Below are 27,051 nucleotides of genomic sequence, written 5' to 3'. Positions count from 1 at the left end.
CACTCACGTACAGTGCAATCCCTCCTCCTTTCTTCTTTCCGCTGCTTGTCACGTCCCTGTCCGCCCGAACAGTGCTGAAGCCGGGAATCGCAACGCTGTGGTCCGGGATGTGCGAGTGAAGCCATGTCTCCGTGAAACACAACACACTGCACTCACGATATTCACTCTGAGCCTTTATCAGCGCGGCGAGCTCGTCCGTCTTGTTCCCCAGAGACCTCGCGTTTCCCATGACGATCGCCGGTACAGCCGGTCTGTGTCTCCTCCTCTTCACCCTCCGTTTGACTCCAGCTCTGCAGCCACGGCGTCTCCTCCGCAGCTCCTTCAGGACCTCAGGCCTGGTTCCGGGCAGCAGTGCAGGTTCACACAGCGCAATCAGCTGGTCGCGTGTGTAAACAATGCGCTCAGTGATGCGCTCCTGACCCTCCATTGCCAGGGCTAGCAAAACCATCACAAAAAAAAGTCTATTTAGTTATTGTATATAATTCAGCCTTTAATTGTATTTGTTTCTTTTACCTACCTCATTGTTTTTGTATTTTGATTTATGTCAAGTGGCTGTAACACTTTAATTTCCCTTTGAGATTAATAAAGTACTCTATCCATCAACCAGTGTCTCATATAACTGGCAGTGGTATTTTTATTAAGCCCACTCTGTAGTAGTAGCTATATCTACATACATTTTAAGCTAATCATTTTGACTAATCACCATACTTTGGTTTTGTAGAAATTGCATTTTTGCTGTATCCTGTGCTGGTTAAAAATTACAAAAGTAACAATTCAGAGTAATGTTTCTCTGTTACTGTATTTGTTTATTATTCAAGTTTGTCTTTTGCATCTCTCGGGATCAACTCGTCTCCGTCCTCCTCAACCTCTGCCATCTTTCCATCAAGTAACGTAACTCACTCAAGCTAACCTGTCTGTGCAGCAGACACGTTGTAGGCAAGGATTAGTCCGTGGTGTCACCGTCATACGGAAGTGCTTCTGTTGGCTCCACATACACGGCCATGTGTGGCGTGGCATCATCGACTTGTCTTTTCATTTCAGACCGCAACAGAAAGCTCCGCTGCGCTGAACTCCAGAGATGTTCATAAAAATGTAGCTTGTGTGGACGCTACCGCGCTACTTGGTCAATAAAAGAGCTAAGCTACTGAAAAGCTATTTCATTCAGAAAGTACCACCACACTACTGAGAAATGTAGTTAAACTAGTAACGCCGCTACTTGTAGCGACGTTACTGCCCAACTGAACGCTATGCATCAACGTTTGTTGGTGCTCCAGTATAATCGGTTCCCCTAAAACTCATCCAGTGAGAAACGTTCCGCGGTGCTAAAATTAGTGCGATTAAAATGCGTTAATTTTTTAAACGAGTTATTTTTTGTGTAATTAATTAATCGTAATTAACGCGTTAAAGTCCCGGCCCTAATATATATATATATATATATATATATGTATATATATATATATATATATATATATGTATATATATATATATATATATATATATATATATATATATATATATATATATATATATATATATATATATATATATATATATATATATATATATATTATATCTCTCTCTCTCTCTTCTCTCTTCTCTCTCTCTCTCTCTCTCTCTCTCTCTCTCTCTCTGTTCTGTCTCAGTGTCTCTCGCCCTCTCTCTCCTCTCTCTCTCTCCTCTCTCTCTCTCTGTGTGTGTGTGTGCTCTCTCTCTCTCTCTCTCTCTCTCTCTCTCTCTCTCTCTCTCTCTCTCTCTCTCTCTCTCTCTCTCTCTCTCTCCTCTCTCTCTCTCTCTCCTCTCTGTGTGTGTGTGTCTCTCTGTCTCTCTCCCTCTCGTCTCTCCCCCTCCCCTCCGTTCGGGCTCTTGTTCTTTCCCTGCTGCTTTCCTCTGTGGTCTGCCTTTTCCTGATCCGTCCGTTCCCTTTGTATTCTACAATGCGAAGAAGAAAGACCATTTTCATTAGTTAATATTTATTACCCCAAAAATTCAGACAATAACAAGGATAGCCCCAAATAACAAAAATTGACAATGTCAGTAGCAGGTGTTTCCACCATTTGCCGCAATGACAGCTTGACAGCGACGTCTCATGCTCCTCACTAGCCTCATGATGTTGTTCTGAGGCAATGCGTTCCACTCCTCCACAAGTGCTACACGCAGTTCTGCCAGGTCACGTGGGAGTGGGGTACGATCATCCAGTCTCTGCTTCAGCTGGTCCCAGACGTGCTCTATGGGGTTCAGGTCAGGGGACATTGCTGGCCATACCATATGAGGCACTCCGACTTCCTGAAGTCGAGCTGTGACAATTCTGGCACGATGTGGTGGAGCATTATCATCCATGAACAGAAAGTTGGGGGTGTGCTGGCAGAATTGGGGGATGATGATGGGTTCTATGATGTCTCTGAGGTAAGAACGTGCAGTGACTGAGCCATCTACAATAACCAAATCTGTTTTGCGCTGACTGGTGATGCCTGCCCAGACTCTTGCACCTCCTCCACCAAAGAGAACCCTGGGGACCATGTTGACCTCGGCGTATCGCTCACCTCGCCTTCTCCAGCAATGCTGACGACCATCATTTCTGTGCAAGGTGACCCGACACTCATCAGTGAGCAGGACGGTAGACCACTGCTGCATTGTCCAGGTCACATGGTCTTGTGCCCACTGCAAACGTTCACGGCAGTGTCTTGGTGTCAGTGGAGTCACCTGCAACGGTCGTCTGGCATTCAAGCCAAAGCGGTGGAGTCGGTTTCGGATGGTTTGTCTGGAAACCCTAGTACCCCTCACATCTCGTAACTGGGCCTGCAGCTGTGTGGCAGTTGCATAACGATGTCTGAGTGCATAGGTCCTTAGGTACTGGTCATCGTTGCGGTCTGTCACTCGTGGGGCTCCACTCCTGGGTCTGTCACAAACTCTGCCAGTAGTTCTGTGACTCATGAATAAAATTTGTGATAAATCCTCCAAATTGCATTTTCATTTTCTTCTTCAAGACTGCTCATTTTGTAACTTAATTCAAATGATAAAGAAAAGGACATTTAAGATTTAATATTCAAAAGATGGCCCAGCAAATAGGTACCAAAATTCAATTTGAAATGTCAAATTTGAAAATTAAAATGCATTAGCCGAAATGCTTTCTCATTTCAAAGTCAGAGCTGCATTTTTGACTCATAAATAAAATTAGTAATAAATCATCCAAATTGCATTTTCATTTTCTTCTTCAAGACTGCTTATTATGTAACTTAATTCAAATGATAAGGAAAAGGACATTTAAGATTTAATTTTCAAAAGATGACCCAGCAAATAGGTACCAAAATTCAATTTGAAAATGTCAAATTTGAAAATTAAAATGCATTAGCCGAAATGCTTTCTCATTTCAAAGTCAGAGCTGCATTTTTGACTCATAAATAAAATTAGTAATAAATCATCCAGATTGCATTTTCATTTTCTTCAAAACTGCTCATTTTGTTACACAAAGACAAAGAAAACTGCTTTTTCGTTTTGAAGCCCTCCCCCCGCAAAAAAAGGTCCAAAATTCAATTTGAATTCGCAATCCCAAGCGGCGCAGGAGAGTGACGTCAGCGGCCTCTCTTCTTCAGTGTTGCCAACATGGCGACTGTCTCGCTAGACTTAGCGACTTTTCAGACCCTCTAAGTGACATAATTTCGAAAAAGCGACTAGCGACAAATTTAGCGACTTATTCAGATCATCGGGGGAAAGGCAAGAATAGATTATATTGTAATTCACATGCTGCTCAGAGTCATCGCAGTCCACGGCTCCTCTGCAGCAGCGCCGGGGTCTCTCCTGTCCCCTCCCACGCGGCTGCGCAGGCGACAGGCCGGTGTGGCAGGAGCGTGGATCTGATATCGGATAGCTGCCGTTTACTCTGTTTTGATCTGTTAATGTTAGGTGTCTTTAGCAAAGGTGAGACCCAGAAGCGGACAGGAGGCTGTAGCTGGATGCATGGAGTGTTTATTGTAACACGGACAAAGTCAGAGTAGGAGGGGGTGTGCACGGGGAAGCCACGCTCCGGGGCGCCGGAGAGCTGGCAGTCCTGTCGGCACTCGGAGGAGCACCGGGCAGGTGGAGCTGGAGCGGATTGAGTGGATTGAGCAGTGCTGCTCAGTTTGTCTTTGAAAAAAAAAGAAAAGAAAAGCAGAGGTGAAGACAATAGGCTACCTATGTATTTTTGATTCAATAAAACTACATGAAATTGATTGTGTATCCATCTCTTATAGCCATAGACGGATTATCATGACCACGGGCCTACACACGCAAACTGTGCGCACGCAAAGGCGCAAAGGCTGTTACATTATTACATTGAATGTAATAATGTCCGCAAATGTAATAAACCTCAAACACCTACTAATAATACTGACCGTGCGTGCAAAATCCAGCTGCTGACCCTCCGCTCCGCTGTCACACAACGGATACCCCGTCCGCACTCCCTCTCTCTCTTATAATTGTTTGACCGAAAAATAATTTCCATGAAGAAAACTTCGCCTGACATTTAAATTTAAATTCCCATTGACAATACAAATCTCAATAAATCTGGATGTATTGCTCATTTGTAAACATAAAACTTATCAGTCTATAGGCAAGAATCTAAAGGTTTAATTCAATTCATTTCAAATTCGCTTTATTGGCATGAATGCCAACAACATTGCTCCAAGCACGAAAAGAATACCTAACACAGTACCATTATACTTGCTGTGTGTGTTTATGTGAAATAATAAGAATAACAATAATAATGATAATAATAATAATAATTACTTTGAACATTATCACAATTAAGTTATCAATCTGCGATGTGAAGAAAATGCAAACATTACAGACTTCTAACCATTTTCTAAAAGTGTCTGTATTTTAATTGAGAACAGTTTTTTAAATAAATTACAGAAAAGGAAAAGAAAATGTGATTTGTTTTACCTATTTCAGCCATAGGCGGTCATATTGACCGCACATCATTTCGCGGGATATCATTCATTGTCTCTCTTGTCTCTAACTTTGTTAGCGGTCTCCAGCTGTGCGACTGTAACACAACTTTATACGAAGAAGGACTAACACTAATAGCCTAATTGATTCTTATTTCTTCCACTTACAGAACTGTTTACGACTCGAAACAATGTTATTATATATGACGTTTCTAAACCAAATGTCGTGGCTTCAAATGCATCAAATTCCCAAATCCAGTTATGCAGGCAGCTGTCCAGGGTGCTGAACCAGGTCACAAGACAAAGGCTGCACTCTGCGTTCTGATGTTTGCTGGGCAGATCTGTCCCCCTTGGTTTCTCATCCAATCTGATGTGGTAGATCTCCCACAGAGCAAAAGAAATACACAATTTTTCTCTCTCGGCTGAACTCTGGCTTGAGCCCACTTAACCGAGGCGCGAGCCTGCAGCCCCCGCTCCTGCTGACAACAGACCGGGGGAGAAAACAGACATTCCTTTACTCAGAACCCATATCAGGCTGTGTCTGAATATGTCCGAAGATCGGTATAACGCATTGGAGCAATTTTCATACAATTTTGGATATTTAGCATGATAAAATAATTTCAATTCAACATAGCCATTTGTCCAGCTGAAGCCTAATGAGCATGAAGTAGGCTTGTTTTGCGGTTAATCAGCCACATGATCCGTTTTAACCCACAAAGGAAAAAAGAATAAATGCGCAGCCTCCGTTTCCTTTCTGATTGTGTCCATTCGGAGTGGGGGGGGGGGGTTTCGGAATGGAGGGGTTTCCCCAATAGACTTTTCGGAATAGCGGGGTCTTTGAAAAAAAGGGAAACCCCGCCATTACGATGAATTGAAGTCTATGTTCGGAACAGCGGGGTTACGGAAAGGCGGGGCTCCAGGCTATAAAGCGGCCGGTGATTTTGTGACCCGCTGCAGGTGCGTGGGTGTGGGAGAGAGAGAGACATTAGCTTATAGCATTTTGTAGAAGAAGCTTTATAAAGTTCACTCCATTGACTTGTAATAGTTCACGGGGCTGAGCTGCCACATCCAATATGGTGGCGACGTCGACGTACGGTCCAGCGCTGATACCTTCAGTTTATTACCGGGAATACTGACTGTAAAGTACCGTGTGTGTTTCATGGGTCTGACTGTGAGTCTGCAGTCTGACCCACCGTCACTGCCAGCAGCTCTTCAGAGCGGCTTCATTACGATCACCGTAAATGTTAGAGAATTTCGCACTGGAAAAAAAATGTGCGGCTGATTTAACCAAGCAAACGCGAACCATGGCTGGCTTGACCGCAGTACAGATCTGGACATGGTGGTGATTTCCCCGCTGTTTCTGAAAACATGTACCACAGTCTATACTACCAACACAGCCTTCACACTCTCCTCTTGTCCCTTCTCTTGCTCCAGTGTCGAATAAGCACACCGCCGCCCCCTAACGTAGATGCGTAGCACGGTCGGTCAGACTGGGGGCTGCAGAAGAAGAGAGGCCGCTGACGTCACTCTCCTGCGCCGCTTGGGATTGCGAATTCAAATTGAATTTTGGACCTTTTTTTGCGGGGGGGGGGGGGGGCTTCAAAACAAAAAAGCAGTTTTCTTTGTCTTTGTGTAACAAAATGAGCAGTTTTGAAGAAGAAAATGAAAATGCAATCTGGATGATTTATTACTAATTTTATTTATGAGTCAAAAATGCAGCTCTGACTTTGAAACGAGAAAGCATTTCGGCTAATGCATTTTAATTTTCAAATTTGACATTTCAAATTGAATTTTGGTACCTATTTGCTGGGTCATCTTTTGAAAAATTTATTATGCCTCCAATATATATATATATATACATATATATATATATATATATATATATATATATATATATATATATATATATATATATATATATATATATATATATATACATATATATATAGAGAGAGAGAGAGAGAGAAGATGAATTAAGATAATCCTTTATTTGACCCACAATGGAGAAATTTAAAGCAGCAAACAGCAGTGTAGGAATATAGAACCTAAGTACAAAATGTAAAAGTATATAAAAATACTGAAATATCATTACATCAAATCATAATGAATATTATTATTAGTTGTAGTCTTCTTTGCATTAATTGTATTTTAATCTTTGTGAGGCTAGTATTTACATTCATTTATTGTGTAATTTACCATTAAGACCAAAACAAATCTTAATAATCTGCTTGTATGATGGATTTCTTGTCATAACCTGATCAATGCTTATATTGATCGGAAGGTCACCGATTCGAATCTCGGCTCCCCCTAGCTGCATGTCGAAGTGTCCTTGAGGAAGATACTGAGGAGAGTTGGCGCCTTGCATGGCAGCCTCCGCCATCAGTGTATGAATGTGTGTGTGAATGGGTGAATGTGGCATGTATTGTAAAGCACTTTGAGCTGTCGTTAGACTGGAAAAGCACTATAAAAAATGCAGGCCATTTACCATTTCATTTGTTCCTACTAATAATACAGTAATTTTGTAATGGGGCCTCAAAATAAAATTCGGCTTAGGACCCCAATTTGGCCAGGGGCGACCCTGTAAATACCTGTATGTTTTTTTCAGGAATAAAAGCCAATTGCTTTGTCTATTTAACATAAATATAAAATTTGTCTATAAACCTGTCATTTTCATTATGCATTATTTGGTATTGTTGTTTAATAATGCAAAATTATTTTTTAATAGATTACTCTATTTAAGGTCCCACATTATACAGTTTTTCATCAATTTCACACAGCTGTCAGAGGTCCAACAACACTGTATTTGATATGCATTGCACCAAAGCCATCTGGGTCCTGAATTTCAGCTGCTCTGCTGAGCTCTATTGAGAGCAGGCTGTTTCTGTGCCTGCACCTTTAAATGCTAATGAGCTCCATCTGTAAACGCCTGCCTTGCCTGCTACACGCCCCACTCAGGGAGAGGAAGCCCCTTATGCTAGTGGTAGCATGCGCTAATGTTATGGTGGATGTATCGCTATGGCTCGCAGAGATGCTGTCGTATAACCATACCAGTTTGACCCAGAATCTGACCCAGAAGGAGAGGCTCCTGAAGAAATACAGACTCTGTGGCTGCAGCAGGATGTTTCAGAATGGTTAGTGTGTTAGTTTGTTTGTATGTTTTGTTACAGTTACTACCATGTGGCTAATGGCTAACAGCTAGTGAAAGCTGTGTTTGTCTCCAACACAGTCTCTAAACTCTTGTACAATGTTCGCATCGTCTCTGTCTCCAGTCTTCACGTTTCCAGACTTTTTACTGTGACAACCAAGCTCTATCGTAATATTATTTAAACTCGCTTCAAACGCCATTGCATAGCGGACCGAAGCAGAGCTAACTAGTTATCCAATTTCCAGCTGACTTCACCATACTCGTAGGCAACTGTTAATACTTTCAAAACATGGCGACACTTACCTGTGGCTCAGGTGCAGTTGCTGAGTCCCGTATGGGTGGGACTGATCCTTTTATGACGGTCAATGTTAAGGCAAAGCCAGCTTTATACTGACCCTCCTTACTGAAGCAGTTAGCAATACATACAAGTGGTTAGCAATACATACAAGCTAACACGAACCGTAGCCGGTAAGTTGTCGTTAAAAATGAAACACAACCACTATCTCTTCTGTTCTTCTGTAGCTGGGACAGAATCAGTGTCGGTCCTTCCTACAGGTGACATGGGTGCTTGCCTAGGGCGCCACCTAGTGAGGGGTGCCAAATGTGCGGCGAGAAAAAAAATAATTAAAATTATGATGTCTATTTATTATTCTACAGTTTTTGCCATCCCTCTATCTACAACAATACTTTGATATAAAAAATAAACTAAACGTGGGGCGCGGTATAGCTCAATTGGTAGAGTGGGCGTCCCATGTGCGCCTCTGCAGCGGACCCGGGTTCGACTCCCGGCCTGGGTCGACTCCCGGCCTGGGTCCTTTTGCTGCGTGTCACTCCCCCTCTCTCACCCTGTTTCCTGTCACCCTCTTCAGCTGTACTGTCAATAAAGCCATAAAGGCCAAAAAAATTATTTAAAAATAAATAAATAAATTTGAAAAACTAAACATAAGTAAAAGAAATGACGATTCTGACGTATAGCCCCCTTAGCTGTTACACGTCACGGTCAGTTGGTTGTGTGTCAATGGGTCACAGCTACAGTCAATGGAAATGAAACGGCAAAAGCCATCCAGGATGCACTTTCTAACGCGCAGAGAAGAAGAGCGGGAGAAACTTGCAAAGGAGAAAAGTATGTAATTTTGATTATTTGTATTTTTTTAATTCACAGAGCATTAATGATATAATCAAGCTAGCTAGCAGTAGCATCATGTCTAACGTTATGTAGCAATGAGGGTGTGTGACGTTCCGTTTGGCCAGGTTTGATGTTATTAACATGCAGTCGGCCGCAAAATTGTCATAATAAGACTAGCCTTGACTGGCTGGCTGTTTTTTGAGAAAAACACTATACAAGTTGACGCTAGCTGCAGTATATAGCACTTTGCATCTCATTGTGTGCTATGAAATAAAAAATTGAGTAGACGTGAAAAGTCTATTATTACTGTCCATATAGCAAAATTAGATAAGATTCAGTTTTGGATTAGTTTTAACTTTTACTGTCAAGTTCAAGTACCGTGAAATAATGTTTAACCTCTCACCAGAGTGCAAACCAGACGTTGTAGAGAGAGGTGCAAAAGATGAACATATGTCATATACTGATGAACAGAGATAAGTATAAGTTGCATACTGATGGAATATTGTATCAAAAAAGTTGAGCATAATAATAATAATTTACATATACAGGTAAAGTTATGTTTTTACAGAGAGGTATGCACATAAAGCTGTGGGCATATGGGACTATGCAAATGTATATAAAATGAATGTCAAAATTAAAATGCGTAGCAACTTAATAATGATATCATTTAAAAACTGGAAATGATTTATTCCATGTTAACTTGTTTGTTATATCATTTTAGATTCACTATTAAAATATTTAGGACCACCTGCAGCTGAATCAGACCAGGAACAGCCATGCACCTCAGCTGCTCCAGTTTCCTCAGGTGAGTTCAATGTGTCAGTGAATGTTTGTGATAAAATAAAAATGGCAATATGTTGTGCCATGTCTCATCCAGTCAATGTATTTGCACTTGTGTGCTCTCTCTATGTTTAAGGACCTAGACCCACCAGAGGAGACACTACAAGAGCATGCAGATCTTCCTGCCAACCTCACCCTGCCTCTAACCACTGAGCCTGGATGTTCAGGTCAGTGCAAGCTGCTCATCTTGATTGCACCACTGATTCCACACTTGGTTTGTCTCAGGTGTGTGCCTGATGAGTGTAAAGAATTTTAGCAATAACTTAACTGTCCTGTTTTATTCATCTAAGTTGGCTGAAGGATGTTAAAAAAAATATCAGGTTATGCTTTATGTTGCAGTCACACCATAGCATTACATTGACATTATATTTATTCTATATCTACACCCTCTAGGTGCAGCAAACACTGGCAATTCGCCTTAAGCTGATCCTGCTGACTGGCCTCTTCATGTTACTGACCTAATAGAACAGAGTTGGTTCGGAGAGGGCTGAATCATGTACCAGCTGATTTAATTTTTCCTTTGTGTGTATTTATTATTGAACATGTTTATTCATTTGCACATATTGTTATATTGTTTGGATTATTATTGTTTAAATAAATGAGCAATTCTTTGGACATGGTCTTTGGTCTTTTCTCATGGGGATGGGGCGCTATCAGTAAAGCTCGCCTATGGCACCAAATGGTCTAGGACCGCCACTGGACAGAATAAAGGCACTTATGTTGATTTTTACATCCAACAACAGAGCAATTTGCGTGTCTAACTCTGAGTGACGACATTGCGAAACACTGCTATCTTACAGCTGGACACACCGAACTTCACCTCAGGGATGAACGCCCCCCTCTCGGATATCTCCTATCACCGCGCAGAGGAGGCCAGCCTATGAAAATGACTCTTTTCGTTACGTAACAAAAGGAGCTGAATCTGAACAGCCTGTAGGAGCGCGGTTTTACCTGTGGGTGGGCTGCACAGACAATGTAAGAATCGCGTGTTTTCCTCATTCTGGGATTTGGCAGGCTCAGGGAGGACCAGTTTGTATATGTAGAGAACAGAGAAAACGTGTTTTTCATAATATGGGACCTTTTTTTGATGGAATAATCGGTAGAATACTCGATTGTAAAAATATTCGATAGCTGCAGCCCTATGTTAAAGTTAGTCATCGGTTTTGCTCATAGAATGGATTGGTTCTTTTTTAAAAAGCTGCATTTATCGATTTCTTGGCCACATTAAAAGTTTACCTATTTACACAGTTAAAAAGTCTTCTTCTTCTTCTTCCTCTAGAGCAAGCTGATTCAGAGATTGTTATCCGTGTATGAACAACAGGGCCAGAATTGTGTGACTGACAGAGATGATCAACGGACTGAAGACAGAGAGGACAGGTGTGTTTATGGTGTGGGTTAGGGTGTGTGTGTGTGTGTGTGTGTGTGTGTGTGAGTGAGTGAGTGAGTGAGTGAGTGAGTGAGTGAGTGAGTGAGTGAGTGAGTGAGTGAGTGAGAGAGAGAGAGAGAGAGTGTGTGAGTGTGTGATTGTCTCACCTGCAGGTCATGGCTACAGGAACAAGTGAAATGAGTGGGAGGGGCAGGTGTACTTCTGGGCAGGTAGGGACCTCCCTTAGCCATGACCACGGCATGGCTTGTCTGATGGGCACACACACATGCATGCGGGTGTGGGCACGAACAAACAGACAAACAGACACGTGTCCCCACAGACAGAAAGGCGAATGAGATGAAATGAAATGCCTCAATCTGGTTAATGAATAATATATGGAAACTTTGATGCAATAACTGCTCCACATAGTAGACCACTTCTAATTCAATTCTATTCAAAAAATCTGGAGGTTTTTGAAATTGGAAGGACTACATTCATACCTGAATTGACATGTTCATATGTTATCTTGTTAATGACATCTGAAAATTGGCCTTTCCATTTTACCTGTAGGCTATTGCCCCAGTTAAAAGAATTTTCAATCTTACAATGTTTTGCTGATAAAAATAATATGTGAAAAAGAGTGGTCTCATTTCCCTGCCTCAGTCATTGTACTGTATCTGTAACCAATCAACCGACCAGTGTATACAATTTGTTTCCTGTTTACAATGCCAGGTGCATGCTCAGTTAACATGAATAGCCATATGAGCTTTCAAATATGATACATGGATGGATATTATTTCTGAAACTGTCCTAAAATGTTTGTGAAGCCAAAACTTCTTGATTAGCCCCTTGTGGTTGGCTGCAGTACAGGGCACCAAATCCAGCCCGTCAGTGTTAGCTGATAGGGCAGGGGTCTAAAACTGCAAGGACACATCAAATTCATTTTCACCAGATGGCTTCTGTCATTTTTGGTAGTTCTTATCACTCTTATGTTTGTACAAGTGTTTAATTTTCTGAAAAATTTAGTTGTTATTAGTTATCTTATTCCATAAAAATAGAACAAAATGTTACGATTGAGCAGACGGGTGTATTGGCGGAACTCGGTATATCATGTATATCAACCACATGCTGTTAGTGGCTTGGAAATGCATAGGTGCATAACAGTGTATATTTAGATACTGTTATATATTGGCTAAAATTGTGCATTCCAAAATTTGAACATAATTTAAATATTAAAATGATAAGGAAGGAAATTCGAATGGGTTTAGTGAGTAAGATTGACAGCACTTATAGGAGCCTTGTAGAGTTTTGTGTTCACATTGCTGTCGCCAACAACTCAGTGTTTGTATTGGCGAGGTGGGAGAAATGTGTTAAATGTATGACACAACCCATTCTGCATGCATTAGGGTTCTATATCCAGACACAGATCTTAGTACCATCTGAAAATGGGGACTAAACATCTCATGTTAAAAGTAACATGCCATGATATAAATTGGCTAATTTTCCAGCAAACTTTTTCAAGCAATCACTGGAGCACTACTCAAGCACTATTTAATAAAGTAATTTTTTTCTCAAGTAAAAAAAGAGGTTAAAATACAGGAATGTTTTTGAAGATTTTCAAATGCCACTAATATGTGTTTTTTATTTGGAGTACTGCAGCAGCCTATATTATTGAGCCAATTCCCCCATAAGGATCATTAAAGTTTCATCTATCAAATTTCCTGCTGCAGCAGCCACACTGGTTGTGGTTTCTCCTTTTGAATGGTTACCTTTGCAGCGATGGCAGCTGCGGTGATGTGGGAGGACCCATGCTGGTGATGGTGGTGGTTGTGTGCATGTCGACCTCTCCTCCTGTCTTCCTCCTCATCCTCCTCTTCCTCACACTGGGTGCCACGCTCCATGGTGTGCATGTTACTGTGTGTGTTGCTATGTGTGTTCGCCAGCAGAGGAGAAGGGGAGGGCAGCTGTTCCAGAGCTGCATGTGTGGCTTTCACCCCGACTGTGGCCTCGCGCAGCAGGTCAATAGCATGGGGCAAAGCAGGCAGGATGAACTGAAAACACTCCTGAAGAAAACCACACAGAGCACCTTCAAATTGCTACCAAATATATTACATGAAAAGTAAGAGGAAGCTTGGACCTAGTAATTTATCAATGCTCTAAGGACTAGCAGGAACAAAGTATTCAGACCACTTCACTTTCACAACTTTTTTCAAATGTTTTTATGTTGCATTGTTATGATAAATTCATTAAAACTCACTCACCTTATTCTGACCCTTTTCTATGACAAACTCAATTTAGCTCAGGTGGCAATTTTTCTTTACCATCTTTGAAATGTTTTCACATCTTGACCGGAGTCCAGCTCTGGCAAATTAAGTTAATTGGACTTGATTTGGACAGGCCTGCAAGCTGACAATGCTAATCAAAAATGCAAGCCATATGGTTAAAGTAACTGCCTTTGAAGATCAGACACATACACAATACTGTCGGCTGCATTGACATTAGCAAGAGTGCAATTTCCTCCATAATTCTTAAATGGAAAAAGTTTGGAACTACCAGGAGTCCAATAGCCAAACCAACTAATCAAGGGAAATGGCCTTGGTGAAGAGGTTACCGAGAGCCTGATGGCCACTTTACATTTTAGCTTCAACAAGAGTGGCCAGACAAAAGCATCTCCTCAGTGAAAGGTCCATGAAATCCTTTGTTAATTATAAAGAAAATACCCCACAGGACTCAGACTATGAAAAACAAGATTCTGTGGTCCAAAACCAAGATACAAATGTTTGACTTGTTTCACTGGCATAGGTGCTTCAACTAAGTACTGAATTAAGGGTTTGAATACTTGTCAGTACCTTTATGGAATGTTTTAGCTTATTGTTCTGGCTTTTTGGCCTGTAAACTGAAGACCAAGGGCTGACAAAATCAGGCCAAAAACTCTCACACACTGTTCACCTCACTTACAAGTCATTATAACTAAACGTTGTTATTAAAAATGAATTCTTGACTGCAAGTGAGGTGAACAGTGTGCTGGAGATTTTGTCATTACTTTGTCCCACAAACTTTCAACTTCACCAGAAAAGCTCAGATAAACTCACACTACACAACCTGCTCAGCACCTTACAAACAACCAGAGGTATAATGAGAGTGAATAACAAGCCGTTCTTCATGAAGTGACCAGCAAAAAAACTCAAAATGAATGCAGATTTCCCCATGTCTGCTGGTTGTGTAATGACTGTTTTATCATATCAGGATATGTCAGTAGAGCTGTGAATCTCTGGTAATCCTATGATTTGATTGAAAATAGAAAAGGGAGCATTATTTTCAGACTTTTGCTCCAGTTTACTGTGTGCTAAACCATAATTTGGGGATCTTAATCTGCTGAAATACGATATGAAACACAACTGGAAATGAAGATAAACAATCGGCAGCCTTTTCATTTTAAAACGGCAATAACTAATTAATTAATTAAGCTAAAAGCATGCATGTGTGTACCACTGTGAATACATTCTGAATCATGGGAAACAATAAAATAAGGAGGTGGGTTCTGCTGTGTTATTAAGTCCAGCAGTAAAAGCAGCCTCTCTGCTGAACTGTGAGCTCCAAGGGTCCATCGCTGTACAAGATGCTGAGTAGAAGCAAGGTTTTAGTGTTCAAACAAAGGTTTTTTTCTTCACCACATTTCGTTTAACATGTTGAATGATGCGGTGTGTGTGTTTGTAAGATTGTTAATTGTTGTTTATGTCACGTTATAACGTTACGTGACAGCATAAAAAGTGTTCACAAACATGTGACCTGCCTAATGTTCGTCTTGAAAAAGGTAATGATCCCGTCATTAAATAAAAGAAATACTTGCAACCAATGCCTTGTTTGAAGATGAATTTCAAGATAACTCTAGCCTGTGGGCACTTAAATTGTCCAGGTGCTGCACGACAAGTGCAGTTTAGACCCTACAGTTTTGGTTCTGTCAACATTATGATACTAATTAACATTCAGAAAATCGATTTTTGACCATTGTGAATACATTCTGAATCCTGGGAGATACGAATGACAATTATGTGAATATTTTTATCACCGCCCCTATATATATGTCAGTATCGTCTTGTTCCACTGCTCTCAATTGGCAAACCACTGTTGCACTGTGGTTAAATTACATAAAATCTAAATTTCCTTCTAATAACTTTTTGGTCCCTAAAATTAATACCATGCACAGAATAAAAGAGCAAAAATATATTATTTATATAGTCAAACCACATAGTCCTTAAAAAGTGATTATGCATTCTTTACCAAATTAAATGAAACTTAAAATCCTATTACATTTGGTAGGCCAGGTACCTGTAATAAATAATAGATCAATAAACTATTTTATTCCTAGTCTATTCTCCTAAATCTAGTCAAGACATTTTAGATTAAAACATAATCAAATTATCCTACCTGAGAGCCCTTCTTGCTCCCTGGCAGGTTAATGATCAGAGTTTTACCACGTATACCACACACTGGCCTGGAGACAATGCAGTAGAAAGGAGATTAGTACAGAGACAATACCACATCGCGAATCTGGTTAAAATGACACAGATTAGCACTGTACCCTCTGGTGAAGACAGCAAGTTTAACTAACTGACAATGAATTAAGTAGTGAAAAGTCTTTACCTGGACAGCATGCCTAGAGGTGTGACGTTCAGTGATCCCATCAGCATGGCCAGAGCCATGCCCGGAGCCTCTCGTTCTATCACCTCCCTGGTGGCCTACAACTCAAACACCAGAACTTTATTAGTTACAAGATTTAAAGCACTTTATGTCCCAAAGAATTTTGAAAAAATGTATAATAAATACATGTTCAGGTAGGGTTTGCTGGTTTAGTCTCCAAATGTCCAGTTTGTATCATGTCAATAATTAAGTTTTGCGGTCAGTGGCTCTTTTTGTTTGTACCTCAGGTGTAACATCTCGTGGTGCAAAGCCAGTTCCTCCAGTAGTGAGAATGAGATTCAGCTCCAGTTCATCACACCACTCCAGAAGAGTTTCCTGTACACATGTAAAACACAAACATAAGTTTACAACTGCACCATATATTAACTTACCTGCAACATTAAGTGCCCAATTGGCAGCTGCAATGGATAAACAAGTTCCTTAAAAGAAACATGTGGGTTTAAACCCCAGTGATGACAAACATCTGCCCTGCTCAAATGCCCCTACCAGCTCCAAGTTGCTGCTCCGTATCTCAAGGAATATATTTCAACTTTTAACCATGGACACAGTCATATTTATTCTCAGTTAGTGGCCAAAAAAGCATTGAATTGAAGAATAATGAATGGCTAAGTGTTGGATGATAGACGGCTGGTCATCGCCAACTGCTAATAAAACTTGTGAGCCAGACAAGCAAAGATTCAGGAGGTATGAAAGGAGGAATTTGGCAGTGTTTTAATTCAGTGTTGAGGCACCATAGGTTGTGTCTTGGTTATCAAGTGTGTCTTCTTCTATGACAGATAAAAATAAATAAAAATGGTATAAGTGAGTTACTGTAAGTCTAGACTGTTTTCAAAGCATACTGTTACATGTACCTATTGTGATGTGGCTGCTATTGAACTCAAAGCAAGGACATGTACCTTGATTTCATCGATCTCATCTGGAACAATCTTGTAGGCTCCTATGACTCCTCCGAGCCTGCATAAGGTGACAAAGATATGGAAAGTGTAATGTAAGTGTACCTGCATGTGTGCGTTGTATTTGTCAATGTGTGTGTGCAGACCATGGACACTGTGCAGACTCACAGAGAGGGATCATGGACAAGGTCCTTGAGGTTGACTCCACTCCTGTCCTCAGCTAAGTTCTTGAAACAGCTGTCACTTACTGATGAGGAGAGAGATTTAAGTTACACAACAGAACAAATCTGACAGGATCTGATGCAGATTTTACTGAATATATACTGTATTTAAAACTAGAATTAACACTTAACAGTTGTATGCCTCCACATGAGTCAAACTGCAGTTTACATTAGAGGTGTGGAAATTTCTCGACGTGGAAGATTCTGCATCGAGGTAGAGACTGCATAATCGAGAGTCTGCCGCTTATGTTGATTGTGGATTGTTTGGCCTCAGCTGGACAATAAAGTTATATTGCGACATTGCTCCCATGCAACACACATGAATTGTTGCTGGACATAAGGCTAATGTTACGTATGTAGGTGGTATTTCGGAGGAAGGTATAGATCATGTGTGAGTGAAAGAAAGTGGAAAAAAACAACAACTTGCATAGTTTTTTTTTAACGGACATCACGGGGCACATGTCTGATTTTATTAACTTGCTACGAAGCATGACCTGAACGAGACCCACACTAGACGTGACTCCTGTCTCACATCGATTATAATCATATTAGCCATTTTCACCTGAAGCTCAAACCTGCAGCTACAAATAATAACTGTTACAGCAAGCCCAGCTAACAGTCAAGCTGTGAGGAGGTGCTGTCAATAAATGCCTTATCTGTAAGATGCTATGTGAAACCAATATTATTGCAGATAACAACAAACTTGTAAGGCACTGCAGATGCATAAATGTTTCGTTTTTGTAATGTTCTACTTTGTAGACGGCTGTAGCGTGATTGTCAAAAGGACTTCCTGAATATGAGGGGAATTTAAATGATGGAAAAGTAGCCATGTGCAGCAATATAGATAATTAAGGATGCCACACACTGAGGTGCATCTCAATGCATCAAGAATCTTTTACATTTGAATTGTTGAAACCTGATTCGCAATCGAATTGAGTTGTGAGGCCAGTGTAGATTCACACCTTTAGTTTTCATCCGTGTTTGCCCAGACAAATATATGCAGTGAATACTTTAATTAAATTCAAAAGGTAGTAAGTATAGTTCTTGGTGAAATGCCAGTCATCACTGTGAATTTTTCAGGGAATAACTTCCAGTAAGAAACATGCCGTCTTCACTTTTTTTCTATTTTCACAGAGGAGTTAAGAAGACTGTTGCAACAACAATTACCTTAAGCACAATATCAACCACAATATCAAACCACTGAGGTGGTGTGCAACTGCTGTATGGCTATTAAGAGTTTACATTCCTTCCTTCTGTTCCTGAGTTATGGTGCTGAACAGTGACAAGTGTTTGTAGAACATTCTTATGTCGTAGTGGAGTTGACCTTTGGCCTTTTGGAAAGTCATCATCTTACTCATGCTTATCACATCTGTATGCCATTAGGGCGGGCCATACTCAAAAAAAAATTTAAATCAATTAAGAGGGGTCTTCAAATCATGTATTTTAGTGTGTAGAAGACAAATCTGAATTTAATTTTTAATTCTGATAACCCTAACCTACATCAATTTGCAGTTGATTATTTTAAAATTTCGGGTTATTTTGCTATTCTTCTGGAATGATTTGAATTGTAATTTTGATACCATCTAGCTCAGAAATGGTAAGAAAATTACTATTTTGAGGAGGTTTATCAAGTGAAACATTAAATTTTATATGATTAGAGGAAATTCTGGAGGGAAAAAGTCTTCTACCTCATAAGAGCCACCTGATAGTTCAGGCTCCCACATAGTCGGGCGGACTGTGCGCGTACTGTGAGCCATGCGGACTCCACATGCACTGTCCGCGGAAGTTTGAGGTTTCATAGTTGAGCGTACGGTGTCACCGAGCAGTCTATTGCGTGACACCGAGAACGCGGAGTCCGCGCAGTCGTAAAAATTGAGCTTTGCGCAGACGGGTCCGGGTTTAAATTCATATTGTGTTGAGTTATGCAGTAGTCAAATGGCTCATGTTAAGACAAGGACAAAATCAAGCTCTCATTTGAGTATTTTTGTCGGCAACGGCCAGGAGCTGTTGGTGTCTGAACTGCCAACTGTGAGGGATATCCTGAGGTATGGCATCTACTTGAGGGAACAATGTGAAGATGACCGGAGGAACTACCCAGTGGATCAGCTGGTGTGTGACATCTACCCTGCTCTGATTGGTCAGTGGAGAAAAGCTAATGCTCTTTTCAAGCCACCTGTTATTAATGAAAAGGTGACCATCATGTCCAAGCTCAAGGACGTCTGGAATCAGGCAGTGAAGTTTTCTCTTGGGAAGGGCAAATTTGATGCAAAAGAGAGGTTCATTAGACAAGTTATTTGATATTTTGACTTGCAAGTGTCAGATAACCAATTGTGAGGAAGAAGGCTGTGAGGGCTGTGTGAACCAAGCCCACATTAACTGTTCCTGCAGCAGAGAGAAAAAGATTCCTGTTAAGGAGCTTGCCTACATCAAGGGCCAGAAAGAGAAGGTTGGAAGTAAAGGTCCCCACCAAATGGGGGGCCCTGATCTGCCAGAGCACAAGAGACAGGTGAAGAAATTGGAAAGACAGGGGATGGAGAAGAAGGGAGAGGAAAGGAGAAGGAGCAAGGGGGAAAGTTCTGCAGCAGCAGAGAAGGCAACCAAGAAGGACATCGAGAGATTTTTAGCAGATGGTGATGAGGATCTGGAAGTGGAGAGAAGTGGTGCTGAAGATGAGTTTGTCCCTGAAACTGACCCTGAACCTGCAGCTTCAGTTAAGGTACAGAAAAACTATGATGAGATTCCAAACATAGCCCTTGCTGGTGTAAGGTATGGCATAGGGCTGAGGCCAACTGCAACCATAGCAACTGCAGCCCTGATTGATGCGGGAATCATCACAGAAGACAACACAAGTAAAGTGATTGATAAGAACAAGGTCAAGAGAGCACAGGAGAAGTTGATGAGAGAGCTGGGAGAAGAGTTTGAGGAAAAGTGCAGGGAGGAAGGTGGGATCTCCTGTATCCTCTCTGATGGGCGGATTGACCTGACCAATGTGATGATGGAGGCTGAGGGCAGTGTCCAGTCTTTTCCTGCAAAGATCAAGGAAGAACACTATAGTGTCGTTAGTGAGCCAGGCAGCAACTATCTGTTCCACTTCACCCCAGAGAAAGCAAGTAAAGAGGAGTCACATGCAGAGAGGATTGCTAAGGTCCTGTTTGCCTGGCTGAAATAGCGGGGTTTCGATAAGACCTTGTGGGCCATTGGAGGAGACTCAACGAATGTCAACACTGGTGTGAAAGCTGGAGTCATGCGCAAGCTGGAGCTGCACATTGGGAGAAAGCTGGTCTGGTTGGTGTGCAACCTGCACACTGGTGAACTTCCTCTACGCCATCTCATTGTTGCCCTTGATGGCCCTACTCTGTCAGACAACACATTATCTGGGACAATAGGAAAACTCCTTGATTCTGTTACAGAATTGGATATCAATCCAAACTTCCCCCGGATCTCTGTTGGCCCACCACTGATCAAGCTGTCTGACAAGGTCATTCAAGATCTCTCAACTGATCAACACTATGGGTATAAAATTGTCTGTGCAGTCAGGGATGGAGTGCTTCCTGCAAGGATAGCTCTGTTGGAGATAGGACCAGTGAACCACAGCCGTTGGTTCACCACAGCGAACAGACTTCTCAGGCTCTGGGTGTCAAAGCACGGACTTAAAGGAAAGAACCTGAAGAATCTGCGATTCATTGTGGAATTTATCATTGGAGTGTACTATCCATGTTGGTTCAAAGTGAAGGTCAATCACTCCTGGATTGAAGGGCCTAGGCACATCCTGTTTCAGCTGGACTGCCTCAAATCCCAGAGGAAGGAGGTGCTGGACATTGTGATGCCAACTGTGAAAAGATCTGCTTGGTATGCCCACAGTGAAGCCCTCATCCAGACACTGTTGTGCTCTGAGGATCAGAAGGAGAGGATTGAGGGGGTGGAGAGAATCCTGGCTATCAGGGGAGATGGGGACCCAGACACTCAGTTGGGGGACTCCTCTGTCAGGACCAGAAGGACACCGGACATCAACCGTGATGCTTCCACCATTAGTGACTTGATCAGCTGGTCAGAGGGTGCATCAGAACCACCACTCACCTGCTCTCTAAGCACTTCAGAGGTGAAGAACTTCATCAACACCCCCATGAAGGTGCCCAACTGGCCTTGCCACACACAGAGCATTGAGAGGGTTGTGAAAATGGTGACTGATGCCAAATACTTCTCACAGGAAAGGGGAGATGGAGGGATCAGGGCTCAAGAGACCAGCAGGAGACTGATGTCCAAAAATGAATCAAAGCAGGACTTGTGCAACCTGACAATGTTCATGCATTAACCTGTTAATAAATATGGAAATTTGAATTGGATTTGTCCATTAATTTCCCTAACATCTTCTTATATCTTACAAAGGGTTTCGAAAGGGTAGAATTAGTTATTTAAATACAAAATTGATGTAGGTTAGAGTTATCCAATTAAAAAAATAAACTCATATTTGAATTCCTCATTAAAAAATACGTAATTTAGACACCCCTCATGTTAGGATTTCCTTTATATTCAGGTTTTCACATAAGTATGGCCCGCCCTAGTATGCCATGTCAGCAGGAGAGCACCAGCCACAGTTTTTCATTGATGTTCCAGCAGTAACAAGGCAGATTGAAATACCTTTCAATCTGCTGTGTTACTATGTTATTACTGTAACAGCAATAAGCATCAGAGCATCTTTCTGTAGCACAGGAGAAGATAGTGCTGTGGAGTTTTGAGTCTGCTGAGTGTTTCCTGCTATGTTTGTTACCTAATTTGTGAGAACCATTGCTGCATTTATATATAGCAGTTGTTACTGCTAACTGTTAACGGTAAAATACTAACTAAGATGACATATTAAAAATTGAGAAAAAAAGATTTTAGGTAAATTTATTGAAAATTGGGACAAAACTGCAGCAGGAATCTAATAGCCAGCTTGACAGCGAATCAGTGGTTTAGTAAAGGGTAGTGCTGTACATTAGAACAATTTACATTACATGAGTGTTTCAATGGAATTTTTCCAGCTACTTTTTCCACTACACTATACTTCAGAGGGAAACATTATTCTTATTCTTTATTCCAATATATGGATTTATGATGGTATTCCTTGAAAGGAAAAGGTTCACAATGTTGCCATTTGATGCATAGTACCAGGGTTAGCTTAGAGAACAATTACATCTACATTAATCACTTTGAGTGTCCAGAAAAGTGAAAAATAGAAGTCCAATGTATTATTGTTACTACAAGGTTTCCTCTATATGTAATTGATTGTGACACACCGCCACGGCAAAATAAAAGCTGCCACACCTTCAGAATAATGTTGGGTTTTTTTAAAACCTTGTTTTTATGTTGTTTTATGTTTATATTAATGTAAATTATTGTATGAAATGTGATTTTGGCACAAAACATGGTGTTTTTCATGAAATGTGACGCTACGCTGCAAATAGCCTACCCTTATTTTGAAAAACCAACACCGGAGTCACCACCTGCCTGTCTAGCTGTGGCGGGCAAAAGACGAAGAGAGTAGAGACAACAGTCCGACGTGGAGGGAGAGAAAAGGGTGAAAGAAAGGTACCTAAGCTAGGTTATATATTTTTTATAGGCCTATATATACAGTTTTGTTCAAACCAGTGAAAACGACCCCAATGTATAGATGGATCAGGCTACATAAAAAATCCTGATAAATGTGTTACTGATTGGTTAATACAGGATACGCATTATTTCTATCATTATTTCAGAGAGATTCTTATTTTTATTTTATTTTTGTACCATTGACAGTTGTTAAAGAGAGATTACTTTAGGCCTAATAAAGCAGGTCGAGTCTTTGGTTATACAGTAGAGAGAGATATTATTTTGTTGTAGATTAATTTTTTACTGTAAAACTTAATTTTCTATTGATAGAGGAAACCTGTTACGTTTCAGTTACACGTTTTGAACAGCACGACATAACGTTAGCTTAGGTAATGCCCAGGTCATTTTCTGCCATGACTCTTTTCTGGTTACATTTTCAGATGAGTATATTAAACTATTTTCAAAAGAAGAGAAAGGTTCCAGAGGAAGAGAGTCAGGTAACCTTACATAAAGGAGAGGCTCAATGTTCTTGACTTATTGTCGTGATGTTATTCTCTCAAGTCAATAGAAATGATAATGATGTGTACCATGATAAGTGTAATATTTAAATATTCCTAACATTACCTGCGTGGTATTGGTGATGTGAACGAATTTAACACTTCCCAATAATATATTAGATAAGAGCACAGGCAGAAGTAGTGCAGGAGGTGAGTGGAGGAGAGAAAAGAGGAGAGGCAGAGAAGGAGGTTGAGGTATTCAGTATAGACTAGTTTAGTTATTTAACTTACATCTTTACAGGGTTCGTACACATTTTTCAAGGTCAAATTCAAGCACTTTTCAAGCACTTTTAAGGGTCATTTTCAAATATTTCCAGCACCTTATTGCTGGGGTAAAATACATATCTACAGGAATATATACACTCATTTTTGTACATTGTATTATGCTGCGAACATCTAAAATCATGTTTCATGATAGCAAGAAGTTTAGAAATTAAAGGAGAACCAAAAAAAAGGAAGCCACCACGTTCTTCAGGAACACTCGCACCGAGACAATGAGAGACTGAGAGCACGCTGTAATTTTCTTTTTTGACATAGATCTTTATGTTTCAGAATGCAGTGTTGGGAGTAACGCGTTACAAAAGTAATGCAATTACTGTAATGCATTACTTTTTGCTGTAACACAGTAATGTAAGGCATTCCAAAACCAAAAAAGGTAATATTTTACTCAGTACAAGTCTCAGTAACGCGTGTTATAATGCATATAATGAGAACTTTTGATCGAGGAGAAGATGACTGGAAGGATGTGAAGAACATTATAGGTAAGTGCATTTTGTGTGCAAAACCAAAAGATCTCTCTACCTCGCAAAATAGCACAAGTCATTTAACGAAACATCTAGAGCGGTGTCACACTAACATTAAGCTAGTGACCAAAAGAAAGCAAACTGAGGATGAGAGCGGAGAAAAAACCTTCTCCTGTACTGCGATGCTTGAACCTCAAGAAGCGAGGAGACTGGTGGCAAAGTATGTTGTCAAAGACATGCTGCCACTTTCAATAGTGGATTCTCCGTCTTTTATAAAAATTGTGAGCAAGATCCCCGTTCAGGCTAGCAACGACAAGGTAAGCTATTATTGCCTCAACAGGTTAGTGCTGCTGGGCTACTGACTGTAATATAAATATAGCGACATAATGTCAGTCTGTTACATAAGTTTGCATCCAGATAAAACATACAAAAACTTCTGTTAAACACAAACATTAGCTAAAGGGCCTTACAATGTAGGCTCCCCCCCAAAAAAACACACACACACAACCAGCTGTTTTTGAAAGGTCTGCCCAAACTGAATGTGAGTGTTAACATAGAACATTTTGAGATGTACGACCACTTTCTGCCCCATGAACAGATTTAGGCTACACTGGAAATCAATGTGTGTGTTTCAAAAACTTTCAATACAATGTAGATGCATTCTAAGAATATGTACTGTCCCAATTAGAATACAGTAATATCACAATGTAATAAAGTAACTGAAATGACAGTAACAAGTAATGAATAACGCATTACGTGTTTGGAGTAACTTGCCCAACACTGTCAAAATGTGTCACCTATCTGTAAGAAGTCTTGGCTTGCCATCTAATCTTACTTTATTAGAAGTAAGTAATGAGAAGTGGAGAAAAGTGAACATTTCCTTTTCACACTTAAAGCTCTTACTGACGTCAGTGCCTGGTGTGACGTCACATAGACAAACTGAACAGTCAGTTTCTGACTCTGGCACTTTCACCTCTGGTGTTCACCAGTGTGAGTGACTCCGAGATGCTGTGTGCTGCACAGAGTGCTGTTCACTTTTTCATCAAAGTTTATTAATATTGAACGTGTCATCAGTCCAAATTGCATCAAATTCCACCTTCTCCTCAGCCATCCTTCTATTGCTACCAGGCTGCATGTGTGACGACACACACACAGGCCACAGACTGCACACACAGACAGTCAGGCGCTAACTTAACGAGGTCACGTAACGTGATTAATGCTCCGCTAATTATTCCTTAGCTTGTTATGGTTTAGCTAACGTTAGCGGTTAGCATAAACAAAGTGTTAACGTGCAGCGTTGGCCTAAGTTACTCAAAAAGTCTTCACTTACATGTCATGTGACTTTAGAGCGCAGACTCTCCCATTGCACACATCTGCACATCTTTTTTGCAGACCTTGCATGACGCCAACTCTTTGATTCGGTCCTCGTCTTAACCATAGTTTGTACTTATAATTTTCAAGCCACTGCTCGTTAAAACAGCAGCCTCCCAGCATTTTGTCATATCCTGCTGTCGCCCTTCGAAAGGGGCAGGGCTACACAGACTGGCAGGTCGCAGAGAGGCTCTGCGGAGCCCAGGAGAAAACATCTCCACATACGGTTTTCTTACCGATTTTATTTCTCCTTGTAATAAGCAAACTATCCAGTCCATCTCAATTTTGTGAAAGACATGATAATGTCAAGCACTTTCAAGCACTTAAACTAAAATCCCAGCACTTTTTAGGCCTTGAAAATACAACATTGAAATTCAAGCACTTTCACGGATTTCAAGTACCCGTACAAACCCTGTCTTTAATTTGTTGTTGTTGTGTTTGTTGTTTTGGCCTAGTGATACTGCAAGATCCTATTTGCAATTATTATTTTCAAGCCATGTACCGGAAACCCTATAGTAAATAATGTATTTAGAAAAACATTCAGTTTGAAATAGTCATAATTTCACATTTCAAAATTCATGTTGCCGTCATCATCGTCACCACCCCTCTTCCACTCGGGCAGACCTCCCCCACGGTTTAAAAAAATCCTGGAGGAAACCCTGTACTATTATAAAAACTGGGTTAGATGTGTCAGCCCTGAATGTCGCTTCTGTCTCTTCTGCAGTGTCAGACCACTTTCCTGATAAATTTGAAGCATCTTTAGCTTGTCCTTGTACTCATGACACAAATGTTTTTACCTCCTGTCATACCAGCCCAGCAATTTTAGCAACACTTAGTGACAAAGTCCAGAATGCAGGAAAGTGGAAATCATCATTTGAAGTTTAGATAAAATGATGATAGTACTTAATCATAAGCATGGTCTTAATGCTGCATGAAAACAGCATATTTCTCTGGCATAATTCGCAATAACAAACACAACCCTAGATATAACTTTGACACTGTGACTAAACTTAGTCAAAAAAACACAGTCTGCGAGCTGTGCAGCCTTCTTAGATTTCTTTTGTAATAAAAATGATGAGATTAGATTCAAACTTCATGACGTCTTCTTCTCTAGATTCCTCAGCAAATTTGATGACATCCTTATGCTGATTCCAAGCAAGTCTCAGCTCTTCACATTTTTGAAAGTATCTATCTTGAGACATTGTCTAAACTTGTCTCAGCCTCAAAACGAAATACATGCCTCCTGGACCCCCAATAGGCAAAACTGTTTAAATATTGGGCCATCGCTGGGACCTACAACGCAACATGTATCACTTATGACTGGTGCTGTCTCTGCAAGATTTAAGAATGCAGTTAAGCCTCTACTTTAGAAACCACACCTTGACCTAGGGTTCCCAAGAGTCTTAGAAAGAGTTGTGTCTCAGCAACCTTCTGGCTACCTAATTACTAATAATCTTTTTGAACCTTTAGGCTCTGAAACGTTCAGCTTTCAAAGCTTGGCTGAAGTCTGACCTATTGGAAAGAACAGAATGCATTTCTTTTAATAATATTGCTTCAATGTTTACTGATATGAAGTATGGGGTTCCTCAGGGTTC

General features: G+C 40.7%; 1 protein-coding gene across 3 annotated transcripts in view; it reads right to left on the bottom strand.

Annotated features, from left to right (window-relative positions):
• Positions 1 to 27,051, bottom strand: part of gphna (gephyrin a) — a 143,299-nt gene that overhangs the window by 98,348 nt on the left and 17,900 nt on the right. Inside the window, exons 2-8 of one of the 3 annotated variants that reach the window (XM_030391843.1) lie at positions 17,165 to 17,243; positions 17,000 to 17,057; positions 16,326 to 16,418; positions 16,047 to 16,141; positions 15,831 to 15,897; positions 13,172 to 13,465; positions 11,570 to 11,671 (exon numbers count right to left, since the gene is read on the bottom strand). In XM_030391843.1, coding sequence (XP_030247703.1) covers positions 11,570 to 11,671; positions 13,172 to 13,465; positions 15,831 to 15,897; positions 16,047 to 16,141; positions 16,326 to 16,418; positions 17,000 to 17,057; positions 17,165 to 17,243 — 788 coding nt within the window. The remainder of the gene's footprint in view (positions 1 to 11,569; positions 11,672 to 13,171; positions 13,466 to 15,830; positions 15,898 to 16,046; positions 16,142 to 16,325; positions 16,419 to 16,999; positions 17,058 to 17,164; positions 17,244 to 27,051) is intronic. The other 2 variants (XM_030391844.1, XM_030391845.1) reach the window with 2 other exon arrangements.

Source organism: Sparus aurata, chromosome 16 (genome assembly GCF_900880675.1).
Source record: "Sparus aurata chromosome 16, fSpaAur1.1, whole genome shotgun sequence".
Classification (NCBI taxonomy): Eukaryota; Metazoa; Chordata; class Actinopteri; order Spariformes; family Sparidae; genus Sparus; species Sparus aurata.
Note: the sequence above shows the minus strand (reverse complement) of the source record. Positions and strands in the feature narration are given on the sequence as shown.